Raw genomic sequence first — 14512 nt, forward strand, 5'->3', positions numbered from 1 at the left:
TGGCGGCGGGGTGAATGCCAAGCCCACCAGCCCTACGTACGCTAGCTGGGTACCTCCTCGACTGCCTGGTCAGCACAACGCGTCGCCCTCATTTGGGCCAACCATCCATCCTGTTCAGGCCCACTGCGGATATCGGCTTGCAGGCTGCCTGGGGCGCTCTCGTGTCGCCAATGTCGCGGTAGTCCTCTCTTCTGCTCCTACTCCCTTCCCCCCGCCCCATCTCGATTGCGACATGCCCGTCCGATATACCTGCATGGGGAGGCCCGTGACGCTCCACATGCCTCCACGGAGATTCCAGGCCGTCTTCATCATCCTCGTCTTTCTCATTTTCAACCTAGTCTTCTACGGGCCACCATCGCGCAAAAGCATACCTACCTACGACCAAGTAGCCGACGCCGTTAAGCACCCGCAAGCACACGTTCCTGACCTTGGCCAACTCCCATCTGTGCCCAATCCCTTCGGCCCTTCGCCTCACAAGCCGCCCGTTCAGGCCAACAGCACTGCTGCTAGTGCATACGGAGCTATAGAATGGCTGAGCGATTTCAAGTGGCGCAACCCTTTCTCGTCTTCTGTGACTCTCGACGAGAACAGAGCCCTGCTGCCTCCTCTCCGCGAACGACCGCCCATTTACACCTACTATGATGTGCCCAAGAAGCAGGACAAGGACGTATCAGCTGCTGAGCAAAGGCTTCTTTTGGCATGGCGAAGGGCGTGGTGGGCACAGGGTTTCAAGCCAGTAGTGCTATCGCGCGATGAAGCTAAGCGCAACCCGCTCTACCAAATTTTCCAGCGCCTTAAGTTAGATCCAAAAATTGAGTTTGAGGTCATGCGCTGGTTGGCATGGGGGCATATGAAAGGCGGTGTTCTCGTCAATTGGCTTGCTCTGCCCATGGCCGAATACGAAAACCCCATGCTGAACTTTTTGCGACGCAACGAGTATCCCAAGTTGTCGCGCGTCCAGTCCCTCGACAATGCCATCTTTTTCGGCGAGCAAATAGCTGTCAACAATGCTATCAAGAAGCTTGCCGATAATCAGCTGCTTAAGAATGTTACGGCCAACAAGGACAAGTTGGCCAAGCTGGCCAACAAAGAGGGTGGGCCAGTCGTGAACCTTCTGGCTTCGGCAGATGTGGCAGTGGATGTTAAGGCTGACGGTATTGCGTCTTACAGTACCGCTACCATTTCTAGCAAGTACAAGACCATTGCCGACAAGCTTACCAACACGACGAAAGCGGAAGCGCTTACTCTGCTTGAAAGTCTCATCAACTCGCATCTCCATCTAACATGGCAAGAGCAACACCCGGAAGGTGTAGCACTCGTGAAGCCAGTGCCGGAACATACGACTGCGCTCATGTTCGAAGCCACTAGTATTGCACGCAATCTCACACAATGCCCAGCCTCTCCAATGCCCAAGACGTGCCCGCCCAATCGGCCAAAATGCAAGCCATGTGACGCCAACAAGGCGATGAAACTCCAAATTTTTCCAGAATTTGTCAACACTACAAAGTTCTTCACAATCGGTACTGTGCCGCATCCATACACGCTTACTTCGTTGCATTACACACGGGACACAGTCGATAGTAACTTCCTGCGTAACAATGCCGAGCGCGATCTCTGGATCCGGAAGTTGACCGACAAGTCTATTCCAGGAGACCACACTGAAGAGGTTCGCGTATTAAGGTTCAAAGAGCTTGTGGCAGCCATTCCTGCTCACTCACTGTGGTTGACGGCCGAACGCATCACCCAAGATGATCTCGACTGGGTCTTTGGTTTTGGCATGCCCCAGATGGCATCCACTACTGCTGAACCTAGCTCACCGAGCAAGGAGTCTGAGCTGATCATCTTTCCTCGCCCAGGGCCTCCCAAGCCCATTCAAAGCATCGACATACCTGATGACAAGTGGGTTGAAAAGGAACAAGAACGCCTCAATAAAGCTCGCGATGCCATCAAAAGCAAGGATAAAAATATGAAGAAGATCGTGGAAGCAGTCGAGCAATGGAACTTGGCGGATACAGAGGCCTGGAGGTTTTCTAGGGCTTATTCTGCCAGAAGGCGGCAGGAGAGAAAGAAATGGGAGGAAGAGGAGGCCAAATACTCAGGTAGTGAGAAGAAGGCTGGTGTCAGGCCTGGATCAGGTGGAGGAAGATGGATTGATAGGAAGTAGATGGTCAACGACTATTGTAACTGCATGGTGTTCTGGCGTTTGGGGGAGAGTTGTAAATAGATGGTTTGTCTATCGTACATAGTATCAAAGAGTAGACATGTAGCAAGAGAACGATCTTCTTAAATGTTAGTTGTACCCAGTATTTGACAGCCTTGCTTTCCAACCAAGAGCCAACACACATGTGCTCATTGCTACTTTCGCTACGCTAAGTTTGCTCAAGAGCTGGGAATCTCCTGATGATGCAGAATATCGGCCTGCACAAAACAAACCAAGACAGTGGTGACGATGCTAGATAAAAGTGGCGATACCTGACCAGCTTCAGAAACCAGAAGCTACACCTACCGCTGGAACTTGCTCACCGAGTACTAGAAATAATAAAAGCATTTGCAGTTCAATATTATGCCACTCAGGTGGTAATCCAAACGATCCGATTGGCGCTGGCAACACTGGTTCATATTTCCATCCACCATACTGCGATCCTCACGATGACTGTTCACTTCGCAAACTCCATCCACGCAATAGGCTATGTGTCTGAGTCCCGATTAACTTCCAAGATTCTGATGAAAACAATAGTCAGACAAAACCCTCAAGAGGATTTGCTGTTTATATATGGTCCACTCAAAGTCTCCTAACCATGGGTGTGGAGAAGCGTGCTTCGCACCACACGCAGCGCAATTTGTATGCCTCGTCCATTCTTGATCAGAACCTTTGGAATGATATGAAATGATTATGGTTTGCTCTTGGCGCAAGAATAACCAATGCTAGATCACATCGTGGAATCAAATTCTGCCTGTTATTCGGCACTATACAAAATCTCGCCGTATCCACAGGTTGATCTTGATCTTCTCTGCACTCTGACAATCACTTTTACCAAGCCGATTTAATTTTGGCTCTTTAACTTTACATATCAAACGCGCATTCTCTATGGATTGCATAACTCCTTTCGTCAACATTGCATTTGCGTTGTCAAGCGTTCTTGCCACTAGACAGCTTCTGCAACGCTATAACTCGACCAGCGATGCAACTCCAATCACGAACAATATTCCTCCTCTCTCTGACGATGAACCATCTCAAATTGTGGATGACATTAAGATTTGTATGATCTGTAGGTCTGACGAAAGCAAAGGCGATCCCTTCATCAAAGCACCTTGTGGCGAGCACTTTGTCTGCGCAGACGACATAGCCAGCTTCTTCGAATACGCGATCAACGACGAGAGTCTTTACCCTCCAAAATGTTGCAACCAGATTTTCTTGCTGGATGAGTACAAAGACCATATTCCTGCTGATATAGCATCAGCATATCACAGCAAGGAACAAGGCGAGTACTCAATTTTGGCAAAGTACGTTTGTAGATTACCTTCCAAGACTCCTTACAAGCAACATCTAACAAAAGATCAACAGAAATCGACTCTACTGCGCAAATCCGCCTTGTTCCCGGTTCCTCCACCCATCGTCCAACGCCCAAGACGCACTCTCCAGCACGACCTACGGAATCTGCAAGGTAGAAGAATGCGGCAGCTGGACATGTGTACACTGCAAGACACTGCTAGACAAGAACAACCTAACACACACATGCATCTCAAACGACACAGACGAAGCTTTCAAGCAAATAGTTCTTGAAAAGGGATATCAACGCTGCTTCGCCTGCGGCGCAACCGTCGAGTTGGCCGAAGCATGCAACCACATCAGGTAACGTCCCTTCCCCCCCCCCCTCCCCCCCCCTTCCCCCAATCTCCCTCTACCACCGAAGAAGAAAGAAACAATCGAGAGAAAGAAAAAGTCGGAACTCCTTGTCACTAATGCAGTAAGATAGATGCATCTGTGGCACTTCCTTCTGCTACGTCTGCGGCAAACCCTGGGCCGGCTTTCGACACGGCTGCCCCAGGTACGGCCCCGCCATCTACGACGCCCAAGGCTACAACCAAAACGGATTCCACCGCGACACTGGGCTTAATCGTGCCGGTCGGACCAGCCTCCAGCAGTATGGGTATCACGAGCAAATAGTGTATACGGCGGCGCAAGGTCCTATCCTAACCCGAAATCAAGAACATGCGCGGCGGTTCCCGTGGCTGCCTCTGGGGATTTTACATAGGCTTTCGCTGGCGGTTAGTGCGATGATTGGCCTGGAGATGGTGGGGCTTCAGGGTAAGGGTTGGATTGTGCTGGGTGCTATTTTAATTCCACATGTGTGGGAGTTTCTGCCGACGCCGTTGGGGAATGAGTATGATTTTTATGATGATGTAGATGATGATATTGGGTTTTGGGATTAATTTGGCAATGGATATACATGATACCTATTTTTCTTCTTCTTGTAAATAGCTCAGTTAGTTTTGATTTGATACTAATAGTATTCGAGTATTCTTGTTCATACTTTCTTCATTTCGATAAAGTACCGTGATCGTGTAGATTTTCCGCTTTACTTCACAAACGTATTCACAGGCAACCTGTACACATCAATGGTCCAGTACGGCCTCCTAGTTCCCTCCCACTGATCGCTTCCATGCAATCCCTCTGGGACATTGATTTCCTCCCACTCCGTATCGAAGCCTGCCTCGTACAAATCCATTTCCGCAACCTGCCCGCAACCACGTTAGTCATTTTTCTCTAACAACAATTACAGGGAAAAAAAAGGTGTCGTTACCTTTGTATAAACATCATAGCAAATCTGCCTATCAGCACCAAGTCCATTATACCAACCAAACTTTCCGTCCTTGGCCAGCAGCGCAACCACGTACTCGGCAAAGAACTCCTTGAGCGCCTTGTAATCCTCTGCAAAAGTATCATAGTAAATCGCATCAAGCACAACACCCTGCTCAATAAGCTTAGGCAAAATATCCTGCCACCTACCCTCATGAATCTTGACGTTGGGCTTGTCGTACCAGCCCTTCTCGCGGAGCCGCTGGTGCACCTGCGGATGGGCCTCGATGATGTGGTGCTCAGCGGGATCATGCGTTAAGATTGCTGTGTCTACTATACCCATGCCGTGACCAACGTTCTTTTTGTAGGTGCAAAGTTAGTGTATGTCTCACATACATTTCGTACACGTATCTCTTACCATCGTGCGAAGGCCCGGTTTGGGGATTAGAGTCTCGGCGTGGCGCTGCATGATTTGCGTTTCCCAGTCCATCATGACGGCGTTGTCGCTTTCGTCGAGGAGGATGCCGGATTTGTAGCGAAGTTGGCTCTTGAGGTAGGCGTGGTTGTCTAGGGAGACGTCGTCAAGGACTTTTTCTGAAGTGGGCTGCTCGACGGGTTTGGCATCTTCCGTGGATATTTTTTGTTTCTTGGCGGCGGGTTGCTCCTCGAGGATCTCGGTGTCTTCTTCGACTTCCTCGGCGGGCTCGCCCATGCCTAAGGCTTCCATTCGGGCGAAGAGAATCTCAGCGCGGACACCGGCTTCGACCATCATGTCGTAGATCTTTTTCTGGCCGAGGCGGAGTGCGATGCAGCCTGGGGTCTCGTCTTCCTTATTGAGATCGTTCCAGATGGCGCCATTTTGGAGAAGCGTTTCCACGGTTTGAATTGCCTCTTCACTCGCCTCCTTGCCTTCTTCGGCTTTTCCGCAAGATGCAATTGCTGCGTGAAGCGGGGATGTTGCTACTGTTGCCGTGGGGTCCTGGACGTTTGCGGAGCCGTCCTTAAGCAGAATGTTCAACGCCGACACATCGTGTCGCTCGGCCGCAGAAATGATACGCTTGGCCAGCAGAACATCTTCTTCTGTAGCTTGTTCGGCCATTTGTGGTGTATAGTCTATTGACGCCTTTGCCAGGCCAAACTGCAAAGAAACGACTGTGGGGTTGGAACTTTTGTGCAGGGATTAGGATAAGATAAGCGAATGCTAGTGCTTCACTGTCATTGCCTGTTTGGGTAAGACATGTGCAAACAAAGCCGACTCCACTGGTGAATTTCAACTTTGAACGATTTGTGTTTATTATACTAGTGAGTAACCCGGGTCGCTGATCAAAACATCCGAATACATATTTGAAGAAAAGCACAGTGAAGATTACCCAAACAATGTACAGTTTCCGAGAAAAAACGTACTGTAGCATGATGATGCACAGCCCAAACAACTGATATACAAGTGGGATATGTATGCAAATCTATGATACCATCCACCAAGCGCCAACGAGAATGGAAACCAGGACCAAAATGGTCAAAATGCTAGCGCCCGCCCTATCACCAGTAGTGATGGAGTTGAATGTAATAGGCGTATCGGTCGAAGTGTCACCAGCGTTGGGGTTGCTCTTGGAGATACCGCCCTTGTCCAAGGTCACAGGTCCGGGCTTAGTAGTATACAGCAATGACTGAATAATCTCCATGGCGGACATTTGCTCGCCAACACCGAAACTACCGTCGTTGACTCCTCCGTCGGTCCATCGAAGACCACATGATGTCTGGTTAGGACCTCCGGTGCACTGCTTGGCAGCAGCTTGGGCAGAGGCTTGGATGAGAGGATTGAGTTGGTCACGAGTCCAAGGCGCGACGGCAGCCGTGTATGCGATGAAGCGAGAGAGATAGGCTTTGAAGGAACGCTGGTCGACGTCACACTTGCCGTTGTTCTCACATGCAACCTCGGTCATGACGCTATTATTGAAGAAGACGTTAATTCCATCCATTACACCCTGAACACGGCCACGCCATGTGTCGTTTTGAGTCTGTTTACTGTTAGCACGTGATCATCGCCAACAAGTATTTATCTGATACTTACCGCGTTCCACATGGCGGCAGCACCGGCCATGTGAATTCCGGCATTGTAGGTCCACTGGATATGGTTGATGGAAGTACAGTTCTGAGTGTCGTCGGTTCCATCGTAGAAATGGTAATCATCACTCATGAGTCCAATGGCATGCTCCCAATCCCAGGCCTTCTCAGCCCAATAGGCATATGTGTCGTTGCCAATGTATTTGTAGAGTCTTGAAGCAATGTTGAAGAAGCAGCCGTTAGAAATCGAGTTCTTGTAGTTGTAACCGTTATTGAAGGTGTAGATTTGCCATCGCAGACCTCCACCACAGGTAGACGTATCCCAGCGCCTATACTGGGTGTTGAAGACGGCCTGTGCTAGAGACAGCCAAGAGGGCTGGTCGCCTGGGAGATCAGGAAGCTTGTTCTCTGCTGCGGACAAAGCGGCCATTCCCCAGAAAGCTTGATCATCGTTTCCAAGCGTCTTGGACTGATTTGAAGGCATGAAAGTGCCGTCATCTCCCATCTGGTGTTGCAGAGCCTGCGTGGTGATGCCGTTGTATGTTTCATCGCCAGTATAGTACCAGTAGTCAATGAAGGCATTGAACATGGCACCGCACTCCCACCAGTAATAAGGATCTGGAAGATTACCAGGAACATCACCTGGCCGGTCACCAGTGTAGTAAGACCGGAGGTTTATAGCAAGGGCGGCGGCAGCCTGCTTAATGGAGTCTACAGATGTCAGTGAAAGGCGGTAGGAGGCATGAGGCAAGCAGTCCCACCTGGCGAGTTGATGTCGAGGTCGATTGCTCCTACGCCGGAGAGCAATAGACCCGAGGCGCCAATGGCGCCGAGGGCAGACGTCAGCTTCATGTTAAGTGGTCGTAGGACAATGCGACTTGGAGTCGCAGTCGTCTAGCGGACAAAAGCGAAGAGGTTCAAGCGCCAGGCTTGAGGGCAAGCGATGCGCAGTGGTGCCAATACGGCCAAGATAGCCAAGGTGGTGGAACGTGGGGTATGGCAGAAGGGCGTGGCTGGTGTCGAGGATGGAACGAGCGACGGATTCAGGGAGAGCAGAGCAAGCGCAGAGGGTCGAGGGTGGATGGAGAGTGCCGCGTGGGGATGCGAGACCAGGCGGTGCAGCGAGCGTGTTGAGGGTAGCAAGAAAGAAACGGGAGATGGCGCAAGATCAGCAGCAGAGGGCAGTGGTTGCGAAGACAGAACTCCTGAGCAAGAGAGCAGCGACAAGGCAGAGGCGCAGCGGCGGCGGCCGGAGATATGGGCTAGTACACGCGTCTTGGCGATCAGGGCAGCACCCCAGCCCACTGGCCTCTGCTCCTCTGGCCCTCTGGCGCATGTTTCTGCCTTTTGGCGCCCCGTCGCCTCTGCTCCACCAGGCCCGGTTGATAGGCGGGCGACCGGCACACCGTCCGCTGTCGTGCTGCAAGGAGCGTCTCGAAGCCATGCTCAGACACACGCGATGCAGACACCCGAGCATTGTGCTCATGCTGATGAACGCCTAACGGGATTAAGAAGCTTCGCAAGCTTTCTCGGCGCGACCTGCGTTTAGTGCGCTGCATTTAGAAAACAAAGAAAGAAATGGCTTCGTCATGGCCGCCGCCCTGTCGCCGTGCCAGTCCAGAACCACTGCCCGCCCGCAAAGAAACGTCGTATTCCCTGCGGCTGAGGCCTGGGGGGCGGGTGCGTATAGCAGCCCCGTCAGCTTTGCGACGTAAGTAACAGCGGCAACAAGGGCACCGTCTGGGAGTGCCGCGAGGCGTGCTGGCATGGCGCGCAAATCAAGTACGTACATACACAGGGCAACTGCAATGAATTGTTGTCTTCGTCTTTGTGCGGCGGGTGTGTCGCATGCTTGGGCGCTGACGAAGACGAGCGGCTGGTGGCCACCCCAGCCACAGGACGAAGCGTAATGCGAGCGGCGAGGGTTGGCAGCGGGTCACGTGAAGTGTGGCGCAGCGGGCCCGAAGCGGACTGGAGCCACCGTTGTGCTTGCCGTCAGTTGCATCACGCTGGGAATGCCGTCACCAAGGTAAAATCGTCCGTGGTGCCTGTCAGCCTCTTGCAACAACATCTCATATCCGCTCAGATATCCGCTGTCTCCGAATTTGGTCTTGTTGCGCCAAGTTTCACGCATACCTCCGCCTCAGTGCTCAAACGGTAGCTGACACATTACGCTCGTTCATCCGGGCTGAGCGGGCTCTTGAGTCTTGGTTCTCTCGACCACACCACCTTCTCTCTTCACTCACACCCTCCCGACACCACCCACCCTCCATATCCGCACCACCCGCCACTGTCGCACGCTATCCAGATTCTCCACAGCATCTCATCTGCAAACATGTCCAACCGTCAGGAGCCTCCATATGATCCCTACATTCCCGGCGGCCAGCCAGGTGACCAGCCAGGCGGCCAGAACGGTAATCACCGCACCGCGGCACTTCAAGCTGTACGTCTTCACCCTCCCACCCTGCCAGAATAGAGCAACTCAGCGATGTCTTGCACCGGCATGTCCGCAAGAGCACTCGAAACAACGTAGCCTGTTTCGAGACGGTTGCGATAGCGACTCCGCTAGTCTGCGCCCTTGGGCAGCACCTGGACCGCCGTGCGCATGTGCGAGCTGCGCAGCTTCAACTGGCAGAAACTTGTGTATGCGACAAGATCCGCTGACTCGCAGGCCAGGAAATCGACAGCACCGTCGGCATCATGCGCGACAACATCAACAAGGTCTCTGAGCGTGGAGCTCGCCTAGACTCGCTGCAGGACAAGACGGACAACCTTGCTGTCTCTGCCCAAGGTTTCCGAAGGGGCGCCAACCGCGTGCGCAAGCAGATGTGGTGGAAGGACATGAAGATGCGCATGTGCCTCATTGTCGGCATCATCATCCTGCTGATTGTCATCATTGTCCCTTCGGGTAAGCTTGCCCTGGAAGCCCCCCGTTTGTTTGGTTGCCGAGTACTAATACGCCCCATAGTCGTAGCCACGCAAAAGAAGTAAACCCTCCCTATATGAGATACCACGAATTACACACATTAATAATGGCACGGAATGAAGCGAGTCTGTAGGGGGTGAGCCACTGGTGAAGGGGGCGAGTGGCTATGAGCTGCACCATGATCAACGACATCTGTCTCTGTAGGATCTATCTTTAGGCGAATAGGGAGCGATGGGTCGAATTTCTTTCTTGTCTTTGTTTGCACTCGCACGGCTGTGCCACAATCCTGTAAAGCGCGATTTGCATGGAACGGGCCGCTCCTGCTACGAAGTCTGATGAGGCTAGTTCCACGCATGATGGCCAGACGAGCAAATGGAGTTTTCTTGTTATATGTACATGCACGGAAGTGTGTCGACAAGTGCGTGACTGTGTGATGATGATTGTGAGCAAGGCAGAAGCAGCACCCAAGGCCCATTGTAAGCGTTAGAGCGAGCCTTGCGGCCGAACAGCGACACAACCAGGTGCCCCCTCCTCCCCCGTCCCCCAGTGCAGTGCAGCGCAGCGCAGTGCAGTGCAATGCGGGTGCGAGAGGGTGTGTGGGCTGCATGCGGGCGATGCTGCATGACCAATGGCCATTACGCACGCCCCTGGAGCCAGACAAGTGCTTGCTGGCCCAGATGTCTGGGGAAGAAGCGATAACGGCGGCGGGCGGAGCGAATTTTGTTGCTTCGGCGTCATATCACACATCGGCCTGGGTCCCGCTCCCTCCAGTCTCCACCGTCCAGTCACGGTAGTCAATTTGTGTCTGATTGAGTCGTCGGCTTGGGCCTGGGTAGCCTTTGCTTCTTGCGAGCACTCACAATCACCATGCAGAGCATTGTACGAGCTGGCCGTGTAGCGGCACGATCCTCCCACCGCGTCCTCGCACCCCAAGCCCGGCGAGCCCTCCCGCGAGCCCTCGTCGCGACCACAACGCCCGCCCGCCTCTACACGTCCTCCAAGGATGGGCGCAACTCATCCATTTATGCCGCCTTCCTCAACCTGCTGGCCAGCTCCAGCTCCCGCCGCGAAGTCGACCAGTACCTGGGCCAGTTTCGCTCCGTCTCACCACACCAATTCGCCGTCGTCAAAGTCGGAGGCGCTATTCTCACCGACCACCTTGAAGAGCTTTGCTTCGCCCTCCAGCAGCTCCACGCAATTGGCCTGTATCCCATCATCGTCCATGGCGCTGGCCCCCAGATGAACCAGCTGCTGCTCGAAGGAGGTGTCGAGCCAGACTTTATTGATGGCATTCGCGTCACGGACAAGAAGACGCTGGGCATTGCCCGCAAGCTCTTCTTGGAGGCAAACATGGACTTGGTCATGACCCTCAAGCGCGATTGGGGTGTCCCTGCGCGCCCCATCACCGCTGGTGCGCTGCAGGCCGACTACCTGGACAAGGACAAATGGAAGTACGTTGGCAACATCACCAATGTCAACAGGAGGCAGATCATGGACGCTCTCGAGAACAAGGAGCTCCCCATCCTCTGCTCCATGGGCGAGACAATTGATGGCCAGATCCTCAATATCAACGCCGACGTAGCTGCCGCAGCTTTGGCACGCGAGTTCCAGCCTCTCAAGGTCATTTACCTCTCCGAGAAGGGAGGCCTATTCAATGCCGAGTCCAAGCTCATCCCTCACATCAACCTCGAGGGCGAGTACGATACTTACATGAAGCAGTCGTGGGTCAAGTACGGCACCAAGCTCAAGATTGTAGAAGCAAAGAAGCTCCTAGACGGTCTCCCACGCACCTCCAGCGTTGCCATTACACACCCGTCCAACCTCGGAAAAGAACTCTTTACCCACACCGGAAGTGGGACTCTTATTCGAAACGGAGGCAGCGTTAAGGAAATCAGCAAGTTTGAAGACTTGGATGTTTCTGCCCTTGTTGAAGGGATTACCAAGAGCCGGGGAACTGAAGCAAGTGATGCCGTCAACCGATACATCCAAAACTTGAAGAACCGTCCGTTCGAGGTCTTCCATGATGACTCCATGGGCGTTGTCGCTGTTGTGTACCCCCCTACAGCCGAGGGGGAGTTCGCCCAGCTGTCCCACTTCAGCATGACCAAAGACGCCTTTTTGAACAACCTGAACGATTTGGTCTTCCAGCGCATGAAGCAAAAGTACCCCAAGCTCTACTGGATTGTGGATGACCAGTCACAGAACTATGTCAAGTGGCACCTGGAGAAGACGGATGGCTTCCTTCGCCGTGAAAAGGAAATCTTTTGCTGGTGGGGAGCAGCCGAGTCCTCGGAAATCTTTTCGCTACTGGAGAACTACCAGAAGCAGGGCCGCAGCATGTTGAAGGACAGCCTTGACGCTCAGTTCCGAAGGGCGGCCGACTTTGTAGCGAGCTTGAAGCAGGGCCAGCAGACACGCGCATACACTACTGTTGCTGGTTCTTCTACAAGGCCTGGTCTTAGGTACGTAAAAAAGCCATTCAGCGCACCCCCTTCAAGCAAACCTCTGTTGATCTTTATCGCTAACCTAAAAAGTAGACAAAACAAGTTTGCACCTGCATCAACCCGAGGCTTCGCTACTACCGCAAAGCGCTCCATGGAGACCACTAACCCCAACCCTCCATACGGTATCAAGCACAAGAGCAGGGACTATCCTGCCAAGGTCGCATTGATTGGCGCACGTGGTTACACAGGTCAAGCTCTGATTGAGTTGTTTAATAAGCATCCTAACATGGACTTGCGCCATGTATCATCACGTGAGCTTGCTGGCAAGAAGCTTGAAGGCTACACCAAACGACAGATTACCTATGAGAACCTGTCAGCCGAAGATGTCAAGAAGATGGCTGAGAACGGAGAGGTAGACTGCTGGGTCATGGCTCTTCCTAATGGTGTCTGCAAGCCATTCGTTGATGCAATCAACGAGAGCGGCAAAGACCCCGTCATTGTCGATCTGAGCGCTGACTACCGATTCGACAGCTCCTGGACCTATGGACTGCCAGAAACCGTCAATCGCTCAGAGCTCTCAGACGCTAGGCGGATAGCAAACCCTGGATGCTATGCCACAGCTGCTCAGCTTGGCATTGCACCTCTCCTTGAATTCATCGGCGGTCAACCCACTGTTTTTGGTGTTTCTGGCTACTCGGGAGCAGGCACCAAGCCCAGCCCCAAGAACGATGTCAAGAATCTTGAGAACAACCTCATTCCGTACAGCTTGACGGACCACATCCACGAGAAGGAAATCTCACGCCAACTAGGCCTTGAGGTAGCCTTTATCCCTCATGTTGCTGCTTGGTTCCAGGGTATTCACGTAAGTCTTGTCCTAATCTCTCGATTTCAGCACCCGTGTCACATGACCTTGCTAACTTTTTTTACAGCACACAATCTCCATCCCTCTCAACCGTACCATGACTTCCCGGGATATTCGTAACCTGTACCAGGACCGCTATGCCGGCGAGAAGCTAGTCAAGATTGTCGGGGAATCCCCACTTGTCAAGAACATCTCCGGCAAGCATGGTGTAGAAATCGGTGGTTTCGCAGTCCACAGCTCCGGAAAGCGCGTCGTCGTCAACGCCACTATTGACAACCTGCTCAAGGGCGCCGCAACCCAGTGCTTGCAGAACATGAACCTTGCACTTGGCTATGGCGAGTACGAAGGTATTCCTTACTAAGCAGAACGACTGGCTGTATTCATCTTTCTTTCTTTTTTGAAATGACAAATGGAGGGGGGGAGGAGGAAATCGGGGAAAGGGCAATGGCGATTCAAAAAATAGGAAAGACGATGAATTACAATGGCGCATGCATCACAAGTGTACTAGACAGACTTTTTTTCCCTACTTTCTTCGTTGGACTTGTAGATATATCCAATTCCACACGTGTTTCTATACTGCATTAAGACCTCGTCCTCCTTTACTTGTCTGAAAACAATTACTTTGCATATGAGCTAGGTATAAACTCCAAGTCTAGCAACATATATCTGGAGGAAAAGACAGCGTGGCGTCGTCTCGTCTCGTATCGTTGGTGCCTACGTATTTCTCGGCATAAGCATGTATCCATATGCGTATATATAAATATCACGTAAAGTCAATTTTTTTAATACCCGATTTTGGCAGCTTGGGGTGTGGCCTGCCATTCTTTTCTGAGATAATTTATCTGATACGCTATAACTATAGCAAACAGAGGGAAAAAAAAGTCAAGCGATATATAAATATCACATCGTATTCGAGTCGGGGGAATTTCTTTATTAAGCACCGTTTTGAGTTCCCTGCTATTTCTTTTTCTCTCCTTTTCTAAGAATAACAATGTCGGGGTTGTCACGGGAGCTGATGGTGGCGGGATGGCCCGAGACAAGGGGGGGGAAAGGAGGGTGGGGGGGAAATGCCGGCGGGCGGTCAGAAGGGATGGGGACGTCACATGAGTTGGACAATTGAATTCCAAGAGTCATACGTGCACGTGTGTACATGTGCAAATGTCTCTGGATGTGCTTCAATAATCAGTATGGAAGGGAGAAGGTTCAAAATGATACTGAGAGGATAGAGTATGTGAATTTATTTATTTTTTTACTTGATACTTTGTTGTTGGTGGTGCTGTATTGGCCATAGGATGACCCGGATTGTCCTTTCTGTTTGCCATTACTGTATTACCACGCCACAAACAACTACCTAGAAAGTAGTAACAGCATATATAGTACCTCTAAGTGAAGTGAAATAGTGAGGAGGGTTGAAA

The 14512-nt window shown here is 51.9% G+C and overlaps 5 protein-coding genes across 5 annotated transcripts; 4 read left to right on the top strand and 1 right to left on the bottom strand.

Moving 5' to 3' along the window:
- Positions 1-232: 232 nt before the first annotated feature.
- On the top strand, positions 233-2296 carry PSV08DRAFT_398744 (uncharacterized protein; the record flags this gene model as incomplete). The annotated part of the gene is made up of 1 exon (XM_014229280.1): positions 233-2296. The coding sequence occupies one exon, from the start codon at positions 233-235 to the stop codon at positions 2162-2164; it is 1932 nt and encodes a 643-aa protein (XP_014084755.1). The 3' UTR covers positions 2165-2296.
- Positions 2297-3088: 792 nt separating this feature from the next.
- Positions 3089-4434, top strand: PSV08DRAFT_347211 (uncharacterized protein; the record flags this gene model as incomplete). Its single annotated transcript, XM_014229279.2, has 3 exons — positions 3089-3504; positions 3566-3853; positions 3978-4434. 3 exons carry the CDS (start codon positions 3089-3091, stop codon positions 4432-4434), a joined length of 1161 nt encoding a protein of 386 aa, XP_014084754.2.
- PSV08DRAFT_407145 (glycoside hydrolase family 76 protein) lies at positions 4412-7717 on the bottom strand (the record flags this gene model as incomplete). Its single annotated transcript, XM_014229278.2, has 6 exons — positions 4412-4739; positions 4806-5159; positions 5220-5939; positions 6304-6819; positions 6873-7576; positions 7627-7717. The coding sequence occupies 6 exons, from the start codon at positions 7715-7717 to the stop codon at positions 4581-4583; spliced, it is 2544 nt and encodes an 847-aa protein (XP_014084753.2). The 3' UTR covers positions 4412-4580.
- PSV08DRAFT_383944 (uncharacterized protein) lies at positions 7622-8414 on the top strand (the record flags this gene model as incomplete). The annotated part of the gene is made up of 1 exon (XM_014229276.2): positions 7622-8414. The coding sequence occupies exon 1, from the start codon at positions 7809-7811 to the stop codon at positions 8412-8414; it is 606 nt and encodes a 201-aa protein (XP_014084751.1). The 5' UTR covers positions 7622-7808.
- Positions 8415-9200: 786 nt separating this feature from the next.
- On the top strand, positions 9201-13682 carry PSV08DRAFT_407147 (bifunctional acetylglutamate kinase n-acetyl-gamma-glutamyl-phosphate reductase; the record flags this gene model as incomplete). The annotated part of the gene is made up of 7 exons (XM_066093768.1): positions 9201-9308; positions 9542-9773; positions 9834-9852; positions 10667-11242; positions 11273-12253; positions 12329-13097; positions 13165-13682. 7 exons carry the CDS (start codon positions 9201-9203, stop codon positions 13456-13458), a joined length of 2979 nt encoding a protein of 992 aa, XP_065949759.1. The 3' UTR covers positions 13459-13682.
- Between the last annotated feature and the right edge of the window lie 830 nt (positions 13683-14512).

Source organism: Bipolaris maydis (assembly GCF_028858645.1).
Source record: "Bipolaris maydis strain C4 unplaced genomic scaffold PSV08scaffold_2, whole genome shotgun sequence".
NCBI lineage: Eukaryota > Fungi > Ascomycota > Dothideomycetes > Pleosporales > Pleosporaceae > Bipolaris > Bipolaris maydis.